The 18110-nt window shown below is 42.1% G+C and overlaps 1 protein-coding gene across 3 annotated transcripts in view; it reads right to left on the bottom strand.

Moving 5' to 3' along the window:
- TSNARE1 (t-SNARE domain containing 1) overlaps positions 1-18110 on the bottom strand; it is a 278259-nt gene that overhangs the window by 170399 nt on the left and 89750 nt on the right. For all 3 annotated transcript variants that reach the window (XM_066578729.1, XM_066578728.1, XM_066578730.1), the window contains exons 4-5: positions 16519-16596; positions 14092-14161 (exon numbers count right to left, since the gene is read on the bottom strand). In XM_066578729.1, the coding sequence (XP_066434826.1) occupies positions 14092-14161; positions 16519-16596 (148 nt within the window). The remainder of the gene's footprint in view (positions 1-14091; positions 14162-16518; positions 16597-18110) is intronic.

Raw genomic sequence — 18110 nt, 5'->3', positions numbered from 1 at the left:
TGAAGAATGGAGTCATACAGAGGAGCGAGTGCTCCCCTCACTGCGATGCCACAAGTAAAAAAAAAAAATTGTGGCACGTGCCATTATGTCACATTCCATGCAACGTATCGCCGATTGATTTCTATGTAACCTTAAATACATTGCAAGGCTCTCGGCCCGACTTCGCCCCTCGCCCGCGTGTAGTCGGCCTCCGTCACAGACGTCGCCCCTCGCCCGCGTGTAGTCGGCCTCCGTCACAGACGTCGCCCCTCGCCCGCGTGTAGTCGGCCTCCGTCACAGACGTCACCCCTCGCCCGCGTGTAGTCGGCCTCCGTCACAGACGTCGCCCCTCGCCCGCGTGTAGTCGGCCTCCGTCACAGACGTCGCCCCTCGCCCGCGTGTAGTCGGCCTACGTCACAGACGTCGCCCCTCGCCCGCGTGTAGTCGGCCTTCGTATCTCTATCCACAGATCTGTATAAAAGACACAGCCACACACTTCGGAGACTGGCCTAGCAGCCCAGTGTCTGTGGCACTCACAGCTGGGCTTACCAAGGAAACGTCCCCAGGTATTCTCCCAAGACCCTTCATACACGTAGTTATATTCTTGTACATGGGGAGCAGTATTATAGTAGTTATAATCTTGCACATAGGAGGGCACTATTATAGTAGTTATATTCTTGGACATAGGGGGCAGTATTATAGTAGTTATATTCTTGTACATAGAGGGCAGTATTATAGTAGTTATATTCTTGTACATAGGGGGCAGTATTATAGTAGTTATATTCTTGTACATAGCAGGCAGTATTATAGTAGTTATATTCTTGTATATAGGGAGCAGTATTATAGTAGTTATATTCTTGTACATAGGGGGCAGTATTATAGTAGTTATATTCTTGTACATAGGGGGCAGTATTATAGTAGTTATATTCTTGTACATAGGGGGCAGTATTATAGTAGTTATATTCTTGTACATAGAGGGCAGTATTATAGTAGTTATATTCTTGTACATAGGAGCAGTATTATAGTAGTTATATTCTTGTACATAGGGGGCAGTATTATAGTAGTTATATTCTTGTACATAGGGGGCAGTATTATAGTAGTTATATTCTTGTACATAGGAGGTCGTATTATAGTAGTTATATATTTTTGTACATAGGGGGCAGTATTATAGTAGTTATATTCTTGTACATAGGAGGCAGTATTATAGTAGTTATATTCTTGTACATAGGGGGCAGTATTATAGTAGTTATATTCTTGTACATAGGGGGCAGTATTATAGTAGTTATATTCTTGTACATAGGGGGCAGTATTATAGTAGTTATATTCTTGTACATAGGGGGCAGTATTATAGTAGTTATATTCTTGTATATAGGGGGCAGTATTATAGTAGTTATAGTCTTGTACATAGGGGGCACTATTATAGTAGTTATATACTTGTACATAGGGGGCAGTATTATAGTAGTTATATTCTTGTACATAGGGGGCAGTATTATAGTAGTTATATTCTTGTACATAAGGGGCAGTATTATAGTAGTTATATTCTTGTACATAGGGGGCAGTATTATAGTAGTTATATTCTTGTACATAGGGGGCAGTATTATAGTAGTTATATTCTTGTACATAGAGGGCAGTATTATAGTAGTTATATTCTTGTACTTAGGGGGCAGTATTATAGTAGTTATATTCTTGTACATAGGGGGCAGTATTATAGTAGTTCTATTCTTGTACATAGGAGGCAGTATTATAGTAGTTATATTCTTGTACATAGGAGGCAGTATTATAGTAGTTATATACTTGTACATGGGGGCAGTATTATAGTAGTTATATTCTTGTACCTAGGGGGCAGTATTATAGTAGTTATATTCTTGTACATAGGGGGCAGTATTATAGTAGTTATATTCTTGTACATAAGGGGCAGTATTATAGTAGTTATATTCTTGTACATAGGGAGCAGTATTATAGTAGTTATATTCTTGTACATAGGGGGCAGTATTATAGTAGGTATATTCTTGTACATAGGGGGCAGTATTATAGTAGTTATATTCTTGTATATAGGAGGCAGTATTATAGTAGTTATATTCTTGTACATAGGGGGCAGTATTATAGTAGTTATATTCTTGTACATAGGGGGCAGTATTATAGTAGTTATATTCTTGTACATAGGAGCAGTATTATAGTAGTTCTATACTTGTACATAGGGGGCAGTATTATAGTAGTTATATTCTTACACATAGGGGGCAGTATTATAGTAGTTATATTCTTGTACATAGGAGGCAGTATTATAGTAATTATATTCTTGTACATAGGGGGCAGTATTATAGTAGTTATATTCTTGTACATAGGAGCAGTATTATAGTAGTTCTATACTTGTACATAGGGGGCAGTATTATAGTAGTTATATCCTTGTACATAGGGGGCAGTATTATAGTAGTTATATTCTTGTACATAGGGGGCAGTATTATAGTAGTTATATTCTTGTACATAGGGGCAGTATTTGAGTAGTTATATTCTTGTAAATAGGGGGCAGTATTATAGTAGTTATATTCTTGTAAATAGGGAGCAGTATTATAGTAGTTATATTCTTGTAAATAGGGGGCAGTATTTGAGTAGTTATGTTCTTGTACATGGAGGGACACTGAGGTAGAGGTAGTATAGAATGATAGAGTTGGACGGGACCTCCAGAGTCATCTGCTCCAACCCCCTGCTCAGATTCACTTCGTGTCTGCTCTTGTGATGCAGCGATGACCTGCTTTGAGGACAGGAGAGTTTTCCTCTCGGATCACGTTAGTATTGATCCCCCGTAGGAAAGCCATGGCGGTGGCTGTGTACGGAGATGACTTCATGGTGCGCACTTTCAATGTGGACATTAATCTAATAATATATATTTGTAAAAATCTTTGTTTTCCCGTCTACCTGTTGTGATATGAGAACACATCTGTTTCCATAGTTACAGACATCCAACATCACAGCATCCACCATTGCTCTTTGCATAATACAGAATGTTCTGTCATCTCCACTTTACCGCTATTCTAAGGCCTGTGTCATGTGACCGTCTTTGCGCAGTGTTTTGCGTGCACAATACACAGTGAATCACACCCATGCACTTCAATAAGGTCGTTCACGTAAGCGTATTTCACGCACAAATTCAGGTTACGGAAAAAAATACGAAAATCGCACATAGACCTAATTAACTTGACCATGTCAATGAATGGGAGGGAGCAGGTGTGGGTGTTTTGCACCTGGTTAGCGCATGTAAAGTACAGTAAAACACGCACATGCGCACGCAAATACGCCCATTGTGCAAATGCGCTTATGGCCATGTGACAGAGCTAAATCGGATATCCTGGTTGGGACACAACCTGAAATTCGGTGCCGTTATTTGTGCGCCTCATCCTGTAGGACACCAGTCCCGTGATTTTTAATAATGCTTTATCTATAATTCTACATTCATAACATTTTCAGGATCTCTGCTTGCTGCCTTTGAATGGGTCCTCGTGTCCGGAGTGTGGAAGATGCTTATTCCTGCTGATTTAGCTAGAATTGTATGCAGTCTATATAATCCTCTGTGATGAACATCAAGCGGATTGATTCTACCTGCACTGATACATTGTGACAGAGTCCAGCTGTATGAAAGGAAGACCTTATTTGGATGATTTCTTGGTGCACATCTGATTATTTTGGTTAAAGGCGCGTTGTGGGCCATGGATTAAATTACAGGTTTTCACCTATCCACCGGATGGGTATAAACGGATAGGTTGGTGGGCAGCGGACCGCTGGGACCCTCACTGATCCAGAGAATGGGGGCCTCGTGTCCTCCCTACTTCATGATCCCTTCTCACATTTCTGTAGTGTAGTGACCAATGAGACTGAGTAAACGGAGGCGGTGGGGGACAACTTGTGGAGCGACCATAAGATCACATGAAACGTCTGCAAGGACATCTCCTTAGTCCTCCGAGGCACCTTGATTGGCCTGTCTACAAGAGGGTCCTAGTGAGATCAGAGCTCTGTTAGATGGCCTTCACACAGGTCGATGCCGGCTACACAGGAGATGAACGGTCGTCAACGAATGCATGCAGAACCGAAGCAACAAGTGCAAAGTGACGGCGGAAACACAGCGGCGCAGTCAAGGACTTCGAGCAGGATGTACGTGGCGATATCTGGCGTGGATCGTGTGATGCAGCGATGACCTGCGTGTGACTATAGCGTCAATGTGGCAATAATCCGCCTAGCACCTTTGAGAGGCTGCGGCCCTTCCTACAGGGGTCTTGTGGACTCTATGCATGGAGTTTCCATCATACACATGGCTGTGGATGGAGGGACACATGACCATCACGCAGGGAACGCAGAAGACATTTGTAACACGGAGGTGTCGCTTCTCACAGAACCGTGAGGAGGCGGTAAGCTACAGGGCGTTGTCCAGCATCCGCATCCCGTGATATATCTCACTGCTGGGGTCCTATACTGTAATAACAGCAGCGACCCTGTGCAGGAAGGCTTGGAGGCACTACACGATGGTATGCCCCATGGGCCCTGGGGGCCCCGGAACAGAGGTTTCAATCTGGTTTTGTCGCCCCCGTAATGCAATATACCAGCATTGTCTAGTTGAAGAGTAGCACATGAGAAGAAGACATTCGCTCTCCGAGTCTCTCTAAGTCCCTTGAGACCACGGCTATGGCTGTAGTCAGGAGAAGAAGTTCTGCTACGATAGAGGCGTTCTTCCGGCGCCTCCTGGTTACTCCCACAATGATGGCGTCGGCCGCAGCGTCTAACAGCTCCATGCATGTATCATAGCGGAAAGAGGCACTTCCAGTCCGCTTTCGCACAGGCGATCCTAGCAGAACTTCCGTTTCCTCACTTCTGTCATAGCGGCGGTCTCACGGGACTCACAGACACGAGCAGCGGATTTCTGCTTCTCACTTGCTGCTCTTCAACTTTGCAGCTGGGTTTTACTCTCTCTTACAGGGACCATAAAACTAAATTATAATCAGTGTTCCGGGTCCCCAGGGGCCCATGCCATCGTGTAGCACATGAATGCCTTCCATTCTAGTACGCTATTGTAATTTCACTATAAGACAGCAGGATATAGCACTGGACAGTGAGATATAGCGCCGGCATTATGACCTGACCCTGTATTAGTAATGGCACCGTGTAATGCTCCCACCAACCTGCGAACCGCTTCAGTGGCCAACCCCTTTAAGGAGGACCTTCGGAATCCCCTGCCACATTTTCATTTAGTAAATATTTGCATTTCACGTAATAATAATTCTGGAATATATTGTTTTAAAACGTTGCATTGAGTCATTCCTCTGTTACGCCTCCTGGAAATGTAGGAATAAATTTGGTGTTACCAGTTGGAGGCGTTTTCCTAGACAGTGAGACCATTTAAATCAGCTCTATAAGCATCCATGTAGGAACACACCTTTTCGAGAAGTACCATGGTAACGCCCAGTTGTCAGTTCTACTGCACATTTCCAGGAGGAATAACAAAGGGACAACTCAATACAGTGTTCTTAAGACAAATATCCATTAGATTTGCTATATTGTGAGAAATACACGTCAACTAAAACATGGACGTGTCGCGGGTGAGTGAAGAATCCTCTAGTCACGATCAAGTGGGCGCTACAGCTTCTTCTCGGGCCAGTGACGTTACATTCATTGGTCACATGACCTGAGCGCAGCACAGCCCCATTCAAGTAAATGGGACTAAGCTGCAATACTAGGCTGCAGTGTACACCGCTGTGCCCGTTATGGACTGAAGTGGCAGTAGTGCCTACGCGAGTGCTGCCATCACTTCAACTGGCGATCAGCAGGAATCACAAGCGGCGAATCCCCACCGATCGACTATTGATGACCTAACTCGAAAATATGCCGCCAACAGTTTAGTGCCTAAAAATCTGCATGAGGCCCGATTTACACGGACAAGTGGATATCGGCCCAAGAAACTTACACAGATAAAGCCTATTTCAATGGAATAAGGGCTAAAACCGTCAGGTGTTCATATGAACGCAACGCGATTTTTAATTTGCCCATAGCAAGTACCGAGCGAGTATTCTGTGATAGCGCACATCAAGCTTTGTGATTGGCTGAATGCCCACCTGCACAATGACCGAGGGGGCTAAGAGACCCCGGACAATCCCGTTACAGTACAGGGAAGGTTTCTGTAAAGCATCCCTCGACTTGTCCGGATACAACGTAGCAACGTCCAGGTCTGTCACCGAAAAGGGACACCCTAGAAGGTTGTGTGGCACTGAACCGAGCGAGGAGACTCTCCGCAGGTCGGATACCAGGAAGGACGCACTATATGTCACAGCTTCATCGTGAATACAACTTAATGCAAATGTTACATAATGATTAATGTGGCGCCGGCGCCTCACCTTTTGCTCGCAAAATTAGAAAATAAGTCCATTTTCTGGTAAATCTATTCAAAAGCCGGCCGAGCAGAAAAGCGCGTGCTTACACAGCAGTCCTCTGGCCAAAAAGCTTGTCTACCCCCACCCCCCTTTCCTTATCTCGCCTCCCCGCCATACCCATACAATGCACTAATCATACGGCTTGCAAATGTTCTGCAGCACTACTGCAAATCCTCTCCATCCCCTGTGAGCCTCCGGCGGTTGTAGAGCAGATACGGAGCTCCCGGACAATGAGCGCGGCTTGTGGGGGTGAATGAATGGCGGACGAGTGAATAGCGAGGCGAACGGCCTATGAAGCAGATTAACTGCTCCTCCAATGGAAGGAACATCTGCGGATAATGTTTAGGGTTCTTGTCCTCTTCATCTTGGCCGAGGACGTTAGTTACGGCCGACGGGGAGACATCTCTCAGCCTCGCACATTATCGACAGCTCAAAATCAGGATTTACGGCTCCCTGTGCAAAAAGTTCTATAATGGGCGGCGGTTTTGTAGATAGCGCAAATCATGAAGTATTCCCCGTTAACCGTTTCACGCCCCAGGACATACAATTACGTTAAAGAATGCAGGGTTTGTACAGAACGGGATGGGGGCAGATCCCACGTCAAACAGTGAGAGCGGGCTAACACCAACCAGCAACAGCAGTGATCAGTGTGAAAGCTGACTGCTGCTGTCAATTTTGACACTGACATTTGAACGTATTATAGTATAGTTAGATTATTGTATGTAACTACTATAATACTGCCTCCTATGTACAAGAATATAACTACTATAATACTGCCTCCTATGTACAAGAGTATACCTACTATAATACTGCCCCCTATGTACAAGAATATAACTACTATAATACTGCCCCCTATGTACAAGAATATAACTACTATAATACTGCCCCCTATATACAAGAATATAACTACTATAATACTGCTCCTATCTACAAGAATATAACTACTATAATACTGCTCCTATGTACAAGAATATAACTACTATAATACTGATCCTGTGTACTAGAATATAACTACTATAATACTGCTCCCTATGTACAAGAATATAACTACTATAATACTGCCCCCTATGTACAAGAATATAACTACTATAATACTGCCTCCTATGTACAAGAATATAACTACTATAATACTGCCCCCTATGTACAAGAATATAACTACTATAATACTGCCATCTATGTACAAGAATATAACTACTATAATACTGCCTCCTATGTACAAGAATATGACTACTATAATACTGCCCCCTATGTACAAGAATATAACTACTATAATACTGCCCCCTATGTACAAGAATTAACTACTATAATACTGCCCCCCTATGTACAAGAATATAACTACTATAATACTGCTCCCTATGTACAAGAATATAACTACTATAATACTGCTCCCTATGTACGAGAATATAACTACTATAATACTGCTCCCTATGTACGAGAATATAACTACTATAATACTGCCCCCTATGTACGAGAATATAACTACTATAATACTGCTCCATATGTACAAGAATATGACTACTATAATACTGCCCCCTATATACAAGAATATAACTACTATAATACTGTCTCCTATGTACAAGAATATGACTACTATAATACTGCCCCCTATATACAAGAATATAACTATAATACTGTCTCCTATGTACAAGAATATATCTACTATAATACTGCTCCTACGTACAAGAATATAACTACTATAATACTGCTCCTATGTTGAAGAATATAACTACTATAGCACTGCTCCCCATGTACAAGAAAATAACTACTATAATACTGCCCCCTACGTACAAGAATATGACTACTATAATACTGCCTCCCATGTGCAAGAATATAACTACTATAATACTGCCCCCTAGGTGCAAGAATATAACTACTATAATACTGCCCCCTATGTACAAGATTACTACTATAATACTGCCCCCTATGTAAAAGAATATAACTACTATAATACTGCCCCCTAGGTACAAGAATATAACTACTATAATACTGCCCTCTATGTACAAGAATATAACTACTATAATACTGCCACTATGTACAAGAATATAACTACTATAATACTGCCCCCTATGTACAAGAATATAACTACCATAATACTGCCCCCTATGTACAAGAATAGAACTACTATAATACTGCCCCCTATATACAAGAATATAACTACTTTAATACTGCCCCCTATATACAAGAATATAACTACTATAATACTGCCCCCTATGTACAAGAATATAACTACTATAATACTGACCCCTATGTACAAGAATATAACTACTATAATACTGCCCCCTATATACAAGAATATAACTACTATAATACTGCCCCCTATGTACAAGAATATAACTACTATAATACTGCCCCCTATGTACAAGAATATAACTACTATAATACTGCCCCCTATGTACAAGAATATAACTACTATAATACTGCCCCCTATGTACAAGAATATAACTACTATAATACTGCCCCCTATGTACAAGAATATAACTACTATAATACTGCCCCCTATGTACAAGAATATAACTACTATAATACTGCCCCCTATGTACAAGAATATAACTACTATAATACTGCCCCTATGTACAAGAATATAACTACTATAATACTGCTCCTATGTACAAGAATATAACTACTATAATACTGCCCCCTATGTACAAGAATATAACTACTATAATACTGCCCCCTATGTACAAGAATATAACTACTATAATACTGATCCTGTGTACTAGAATATAACTACTATAATACTGCTCCCTATGTACAAGAATATAACTACTATAATACTGCCCCCTATGTACAAGCATATAACTACTATAATACTGCCTCCTATGTACAAGAATATAACTACTATAATACTGTCTCCTATGTACAAGAATATAACTACTATAATACTGCCCCCTTTGTACAAGATTACTACTATAATACTGCCCCCTATGTAAAAGAATATAACTACTATAATATTGCCCCCTAGGTACAAGAATATAACTACTATAATACTGCCCTCTATGTACAAGAATATAACTACTATAATACTGCCCCTATGTACAAGAATATAACTACTATAATACTGCTCCTATGTACAAGAATATAACTACTATAATACTGCCCACTATGTACAAGAATATAACTACTATAATACTCCCCCCTATGTACAAGAATATAACTACTATAATACTGCCCCCTATGTACAAAAATATAACTACTATAATACTGCTTCTATGTACAAGAATATAACTACTATAATACTGCTCCTATGTACAAGAATATAACCACTATAATACTGCTCCTATGTATAAGAATATAACTACTATAATACTGCCCCCCTAGGTACAAGAATATAACTAGTATAATACTGCTCCTATGTACAAGAATATAACTACTATAATACAGCCTCCTATGTACAAAAATATACCTACTATACTACCCTCTATGTACAAGAATATACCTACTATACTACTGCCCCCTAGGTACAAGAATATAACTACTATAATACTGCCCCCTATGTACAAGAATATTACTATAATACTGCCCCATGTACAAGAATATAGCTACTATAATACTGCCCCCTATGTACAAGAATATAACTACTATAATACTGTCCCCTATGTACAAGAATATAACTACTATAATACTGTTCCCTATGTACAAGAATATAACTACTATAATACTGTTCCCTATGTACAAGAATATATCTACTATAATACTGCCCTCTATGTACAAGAATATAACTACTATAATACTGTCCCCTATGTACAAAAATATAACTACTATAATACTGCTTCTATGTACAAGAATATAACTACTATAATACTGCCCCCCTAGGTACAAGAATATAACTACTATAATACAGCCTCCTATGTACAAAAATATACCTACTATACTACCCTCTATGTACAAGAATAAACCTACTATACTACTGCCCCCCAGGTACAAGAATATAACTACTATAATACTGCCCCCTATGTACAAGAATATTACTATAATACTGCCCCCCTATGTACAATTATATTACTAGTATAATACTGCCTCCCATGTGCAACACTATAACTGCTACAATACTGCTCCCTATGTGCAAGAATATAACTACTATAATACTGCCCCCTATGTACAAGAATATATCTACTATAATAATGTTCCCTATGTACAAGAATATAACTACTATAATACTGTTCCCTATGTACAAGAATATATCTACTATAATACTGTTCTCTATGTACAAGAATATAACTACTATAATACTGCCCCCTATGTACAAGAATATATCTACTATAATACTGTTCCCTATGTACAAGAATATAACTACTATAAAACTGCCCCCTATGTACAAGAATATAACTACTATAATACTGCCCCCTATGTACAAGAATATAGCTACTGTAATACTTCCTCCTATGTACAAGAATATAACTACTATAATACTGCCCATATGTACAAGAATATAACTACTATAATACTGCCCCCTATGTACAAGAATATAACTACTATAATACTGCCCACTATGTACAAGAATATAACTACTATAATACTGCCCCCTATGTACAATATAACTACTATACTACTGCCCCCTATGTACAAGAATATAACTAGTATAATACTGTCTCCTATGTACAGAAATATAACTACTATAATACTGCTCCCTATGTACAAGAATAGAACTACTATAATACTACCCCCTATGTACAAGAATATAACTACTATAATACTGCCCCCTATGTACAAGAATATAACTACTATAATACTGCCCCTATGTACAAGAATATAACTACTATAATACTGCCCCCTATGTACAATAATATAACTACTATACTACTGCCCCCTATGTACAAGAATATAACTAGTATAATACTGTCTCCTATGTACAAGAATATAACTACTATACTACTGTCTCCTATGTACAAGAATATAACTACTATAATACTGCCCCCTATGTACAAGAATATAACTACTATAATACTGCTCCTGTGTACAAGAATATAACTACTATAATACTGCCCCCTATGTACAGAAATATAACGACTATAATACTGCTCCCTATGTACAAGAATATAACTAGTAGTTATATTCTTGTACATAGGGGACAGTATTATAGTAGTTATATTTTTGTACATAGGGGGCAGTATTATATTTATATTCTGGTACATAGGGAGCAGTATGATTCTAGTTATATACTTGTACATAGGGGGCAGTATAATAGTAGTTATATTATTGTACATAGGGGGGGAAGTATATAGTAGTTATATTCTTCTACATAGGAGGCAGTATTATAGTAGTTATATTCTTGTACATAGGGAGCAGTATTATAGTAGTTATATTCTTGTACATAGGGGGCAGTATTATAGTAGTTATATTCTTGTACATAGGGGCAGTATTATACTAGTTATATTCTTGTACATAGGGGGCAGTATTATAGTAGTTATATTCTTGTACATAGGGGGCAGTATTATAGTAGTTATATTCTTGTACATAGGAGGCAGTATTATAGTAGCTATATTCTTGTACATAGGAGGCAGTATTATAGTAGCTATATTCTTGTACATAGGAGGCAGTATTATAGTATCTATATTCTTGTACATAGGAGGCAGTATTATAGTAGTTATATTCTTGTACATAGGGGGCATTATTATAGTAGTTATATTCTTGTACATAGGGGGCAGTATTATAGTAGTTATATTCTTGTACATAGGGGGTAGTATTATAGTAGTCATATTCTTGTACATAGGGGGCAGTATTATAGTAGTTATATTCTTGTACATAGGAGGCAGTATTATAGTCTTGCACATAGGGGGCAGTATTATAGTAGTTATATTCTTGTACATAGGGGGTAGTATTATAGTAGTCATATTCTTGTACATAGGGGGTAGTATTATAGTAGTCATATTCTTGCACATAGGGGGCAGTATTATAGTAGTTATATTCTTGTACATAGGGAGCAGTATTGTAGTAGTCATAGTGTTGCACACAGGGGCAGTAATATTGTCCAACTACTACAGTATAAATCTGGCAGGGTGCAGTCATTACTCTCCCCTCACATACAACTTTCTTGTAGTTGCACACAGCTTCTGATCTCGTCTCCCCAGTCTGGGATTTTGCTGTTCTCCGCACTTTGATGGATTGAGTCAAAGGTTGGAAACGTTTAACTAATGGTGATTTAATGAAGAGATCATGGCCAGGCAGAGCACATACACTGCTTTTAAGTGTCAGTTTGTTTAATTGAGGGGAGGCCTTTCATGGCGTTTCATGCATATTTCTTATAGGGCTTTGAGGAAGAGTCGGGTTGGGAAGAGACGATTTCCATAAACGCTTTGACACGTCGTTTAGAGTCATGCTAATGTGCTAATCCCTTCAAAGTAATACCTTGAATGCACAGCGTACAGCCGTGAGCTTAGCTCGCACTGCGCTCTTGCCATTTATTCCTGCTGCTCTCTAATCCGGACATGAAAGCGCTGCTCTGAGAGTAAAGAGATTACTAGATTTGAATATTTACTTTTTCATGGAGGTTTTTCTTGTGTTCCCAGTAAAACATCTACATCAGGACTTTACTTTGTCAACTGTTTTACAGCAGGATAGTAGGAGAGCGGAGGCCGCCGGAGCTTCATATTAACCTTCCTGACGACTTATGATGTTCCTCATGAGATTCTGCTGGAAATCTATGCATAATCTACCCCTTCCCATATCCCCCAGCATATATATTCTCGGTTTACAGTGTATATCCAGCTTTGATGACCATATCAGTCGATGTGTACATGAATTACATTACTGATACCAAGTTACATTGTGTATTATACTCCAGAGCTGCACTCATTATTCAGCCTATTATTACGAACACACACTTCTCTGAGCTACAATAATCCGGGAGGGATTTGACCTCTGAAGCCTGCAGAATTGTGAATGTATCTGTGTATGTATAGTCAGTCACGAGTGGTGAATGGCACGTGTCTGCGGCAGTCACTTCTAGGACCGGACTAGCGGCGCTGTACGGGGGAGGCCATTAAATAGGAGATTACGGCTTTGTTCTATCGCACACCATTACCAACAGTCCGTATAGTCTGCAGCGGTTCTAGGGCTTTTACTTCTGCCGTTCCACTGTTAATTCCCCCTGGATATGTACACAAAATTACAACTGGGTGTTCCCTTTCCCTATGTCAACAGGGTGTGTCTTGACATTGTGCACAGTGTAGGATAGACTCCATTGACAAGGGAAATGGTAACAGGTTTTCTATTCCTATATTTCCAGGAGGAACAAAAGAGGAACAGCACTATGCAGCTCTTTAGAACAACAAGACGATGAATGGCAATCTTCACTAAAGCAGACGTGTCGGCGGAGCTCGCCGGGCCTCTTCCCACCATTCATTTTGGGGTAGGAATGTCTCGGCAGCCTGTTTTATGTCTGGACAGTCCCTGAGCTTGCCCCTAAACATCGCTAGTGGAAACGTTGTCATAGAACAACATGTGCGGGACTTTCTTCCGAGAGCTCGCACTCTCGCATCGCACTGAAAACGTGCGATTACCTCGCCAGTGGCAAGGAGCCCTTACACAGACACCTTCAACTCAACACTCAGAGCTGACTGGCAGGGGGCGCAGGATGCTGAGATATGGGAGGCTGTTTACCAAAGTCTTCATACTATACAGAGCATTACTTGTGTATTAGAGGCCAGTAATACGGTTGGCGCGATACATCCGGGAAACACATCACAAAGCAGCAGTCACTTACAGGCGGTCTCTCAGCTCCGCTGTATCACTAGGAGTCCCCAAGGAGCGCAGGTTTCTCTCCAGAGACTGTACTGTCAAACAAGAAACACAAAAAGAAACTAAATACTAGAGGGACATAACAATGCGGGCCGTGGAAGCGTTATCTGTGCTCTTACATAGGACTGCAGGAAAGAACTAACTGAAGGTCTATTCAAGTCCTCTCGGTGCTTTTTGCAAAAATAGAAATCTAAGTCAAGAGGCCAAAATAACTCAATCATTAAAATTTGAATTTCTTTAATGTCCCTATGGCAACACTTCCTGCTCTACACAATCACAAAAACACTGTTTAACAGCAACCAATCAGAATCCAGCTTGAGTTTTTCTATGACACGTAAAATGTTAAAAGGGGTTGGTCCCGTGAAATTAAAGTGACACTCCGGTTTTGGGACAAAAGTCTATCCTGGGGGGTAATATTACCCGAAGCACTACTCTGCTGCTGCTGCAGTCAGCCAGTTGTGGGCGCCATTTTCAGCTGTCCAAGGTGGCTGCAGCAATTTTCTGACTATGTACAATGTGCACTGCTCCCTGACTGGCTAGTGCTGGTCATGTGAGCAGCACCGGCCAATCAGACAGCAGATATAAAAAGAGACTCCGAACCAGCGGACTGGTGGGGTAGCAGAGGGGATTGGCAAGCAATATCCCCCGACCCTACAGTGCCAGGACAGAATTTTGTCCTGAACCTGGAAGGTTGCTTTAAGTTATCCTTTATCCACAAGATAGGGAACAACATTCTGATCTCTGGCGGTCTGACCAACGGTACCCTGGAGATAAAGTTCAAGCACCTGCACACCACTGCGCCATTTGCCTTAGTGGGACATTCAGTGAGAATGCGACCTTCGCTCCATCCATTAAGGGACACTCCGGACCCCAATTCCTTTGATTAGTGGAGGTCTCAGCAGTCAGATCCCCTATAATCCCTTGTTAACAGTGTATAATGTAGTAGGGACAACCTCCTTAAAACCAATTTCTTGCTGGGACGTCCAAGGCAATACACCTTAACAACAGTGAACTGCAAGAGGGCAGAAGCATGAAGTGTTGTCATAGGGCCGCAGGCTCAGAAGATTCTTATAAGATTCTCTTTCCCTAAACACTGAAGCGGCTTTATTTAGGAGCTTCTTGTAGCCGCAGGGAATTATTATTGTTCCCATGACAGGAAAGAGTTTCACAAGTTTTACAAATCCCCACATCTACAGTCATACGGTATATCATGACACGGTCCTAACATACAACTGCAGCCTGTGGTATATCAACATGCTGCGTCGTAAGTCACCTGGGGCGATGCAGATAGCACGTAACGGCACGACGACCATCCTGTAGAGTCCATCTATCATATGCATATAAAGCTTCATGAAAAGTTCTAGAACTTTCCTGTCTACTTTGTTTCTTTCCCTCACTGATTTCTGCTTGCTGTCAATGACTGGAAATTGTAATGTGTTCTTTGTTCTGCTCATGCAGCTAGAGGGCTTGTTGCTGTGTGTCAGTGCATGCTAGAGATATTGTATCCAGTGCAGCCAACCCGATACATTGTAGCAAACTATCAGGACAACAGAGAGGACTGATCTGCTGCTGCTGTAATAAACCCTCAGCAGAGGACGGGGATTTGTGCTGCGTTCACAGGGGGGCTGCCTACACCGATACATTGCAACAAACCTTCAGGACATGAGGCACATTTGCAGTTATGATGTACCTAGCTCTGAGATGATTGCTTAGACTGTAAGCAAACCCTCCGGAGAGCCTGGAGCGGAAGCTGCGCTGGTCTGACAGTAGTGTATGTCAGCAGCATCCACGATCACAGAGCCTGAGCTGACATAGTAACAAACCCTCAGGGCAGGAGAGAGCTTTGTGCTGCCGTGTACAACCCACGGGGAACTGCCCAACACTGGTACACTGTAACAAACACGGGGGGGGGGGGGGGGGCTGTACTGCTACTGTGCTGATATCACATAGTAATATCTGCTCTCATGCACTGACGGATACATGTATCCAGCTCTTGTACTGAGCTCACAGAGCATTTCCTACAGGGATAACACTGACAAACCCTCAGGACAGAGTAAATCTGTCCTGCTACTGTGCTGAGCTCACAGAGGATTGTCCACACGCTCCCCGCACAGCAAGCAGCCAGCGATGTCTATCAGTCTGAATGCTCTGCATGAGCGCCGATGACCCTAGCGGTGACATCAGCGCTCATGCAGTTGTTTAATCGGCTCTCAGCCCATGTAAAACGGCCATAACAAGCTTTCCACATAGGCGATAAGCTTTGCAGTATTGTGACATTCAGCTCACAGAGCATTGTATGAACTAAAAGTTCTTATAAGCCCTAACTACTAGTGACTGGAGCGCTGAGTGTGGTGCGGGGTACAGACTACGGGAGGATGCGTGTGATACCCACCGTTGGAATTTATTCTATACACATCTCCAGAAGTGATCTGGAACAGCTCTTCAAGCTCATTGGGATCAATCTGGGTAGCTGTTAAAAGGAAAGAAGAGAAGTATTACAGACATCTAGAAGGGTCGGCACAAGGGGGAGATATTCACTGCAGACACTTCATCATGTTACATTAAGTGGAAGGACTCTGCAGGGCTGTTAGCTGTAACATCAGGGCACAGCCTTGGAGTCAGCACCATGGAGAGCTCCACCGCCTCCGCTGTCCACCCACTCCCTCCCATCACTCCCAAGGCCACAAGTTACTGTCTGCACTTCTACCTCTCATGACATCAGGTTCAATGTAAAACAGCCATCGCCAACAGGAGGACCACCAACCCGGACAGGGAAGCCCAACTGTCCAGACCTGTTATAGAAGCACTAGAGAAGGGGCAGGTCAGCCATCAGGAGCAGCTCTACCACCAGGACAAGCACACAAGACACTCGATGCCGAGTGTCAGAACAATCCCTGCGGCACAATCTGGAAATTCATTTTAGGTTTTCCTGGTCTCTGCAATAATTTTAGCTGTTTGATGTCTGATCTCAGGTCTAGCTTCAGCAGTCTCTCAGGGGTCTGAATGAGTTATGGGGTCTGGCCTCAGGTCTAGCTTCAGCAGTCTCTCTGACGTCCGAATGAGTTTAGGGGTCTGGCCTCACGTCTAGCTTCAGCAGTCTCTCAGGGGTCTGAATGAGTTTGGGGGTCCTGGCCTCACGTCTAGCTTCAGCAGTCTCTCTGGGGTCTGAATGAGTTTAGGGGTCTAGCCTCAGGTCTAGCTTGAGCAGTCTCTTTGACGTCCGAATGAGTTTAGGGGTCTGGCCTCAGGTCTAGCTTCAGCAGTCTCTCTGGGGTCTGAATGAGTTTAGGGGTCTGGCCTCAGGTCTAGCTTCAGCAGTCTCTCTGGCGTCGAATGAGTTTAGGGGTCTAGCCTCACGTCTAGCTTGAGCAGTCTCTCTGACGTCCGAATGAGTTTAGGGGTCTGGCCTCAGGTCTAGCTTCAGCAGTCTCTCTTGGGTCTGAATGAGTTTAGGGGTCTGGCTTCAGGTCTAGATTCAGCAGTCTTCTCTTGGGTCTGAATGAGTTTAGGGGTCTGGCCTCAGGTCTAGCCTCAGCAGTCTCTCTGGCGTCGAATGAGTTTAGGGGTCTAGCCTCAGCAGTCTCTCTGGCGTCGAATGAGTTTAGGGGTCTAGCCTCAGCAGTCTCTCTGGCGTCGAATGAGTTTAGGGGTCTGGCCTCAGGTCTAGCTTCAGCAGTCTTCTCTTGGGTCTGAATGAGTTTAGGGGTCTGACCTCAGGTCTAGCCTCAGCAGTCTCTCTGGCGTCAAATGAGTTTAGGGGTCTGACCTCAGGTCTAGCCTCAGCAGTCTCTCTGGCGTCAAATGAGTTTAGGGGTCTAGCCTCAGGTCTAGCTTCAGCAGTCTTCTCTGGGGTCTGAATTGAGTTTAGGGGTCTGACCTCAGGCCTAGCGCCAGAAGTCTTCTGAGATCTGGGCTCTAACAAATCTTTGTCTATCTTATTGTTAGGACTAAAAGATACACATTTTGGCCAGAAAGAATTTGGTT

The sequence above is a fragment of the Eleutherodactylus coqui genome, chromosome 9 (assembly GCF_035609145.1).
Source record: "Eleutherodactylus coqui strain aEleCoq1 chromosome 9, aEleCoq1.hap1, whole genome shotgun sequence".
NCBI classification, from domain to species: domain Eukaryota; kingdom Metazoa; phylum Chordata; class Amphibia; order Anura; family Eleutherodactylidae; genus Eleutherodactylus; species Eleutherodactylus coqui.
Note: the sequence above shows the minus strand (reverse complement) of the source record. Positions and strands in the feature narration are given on the sequence as shown.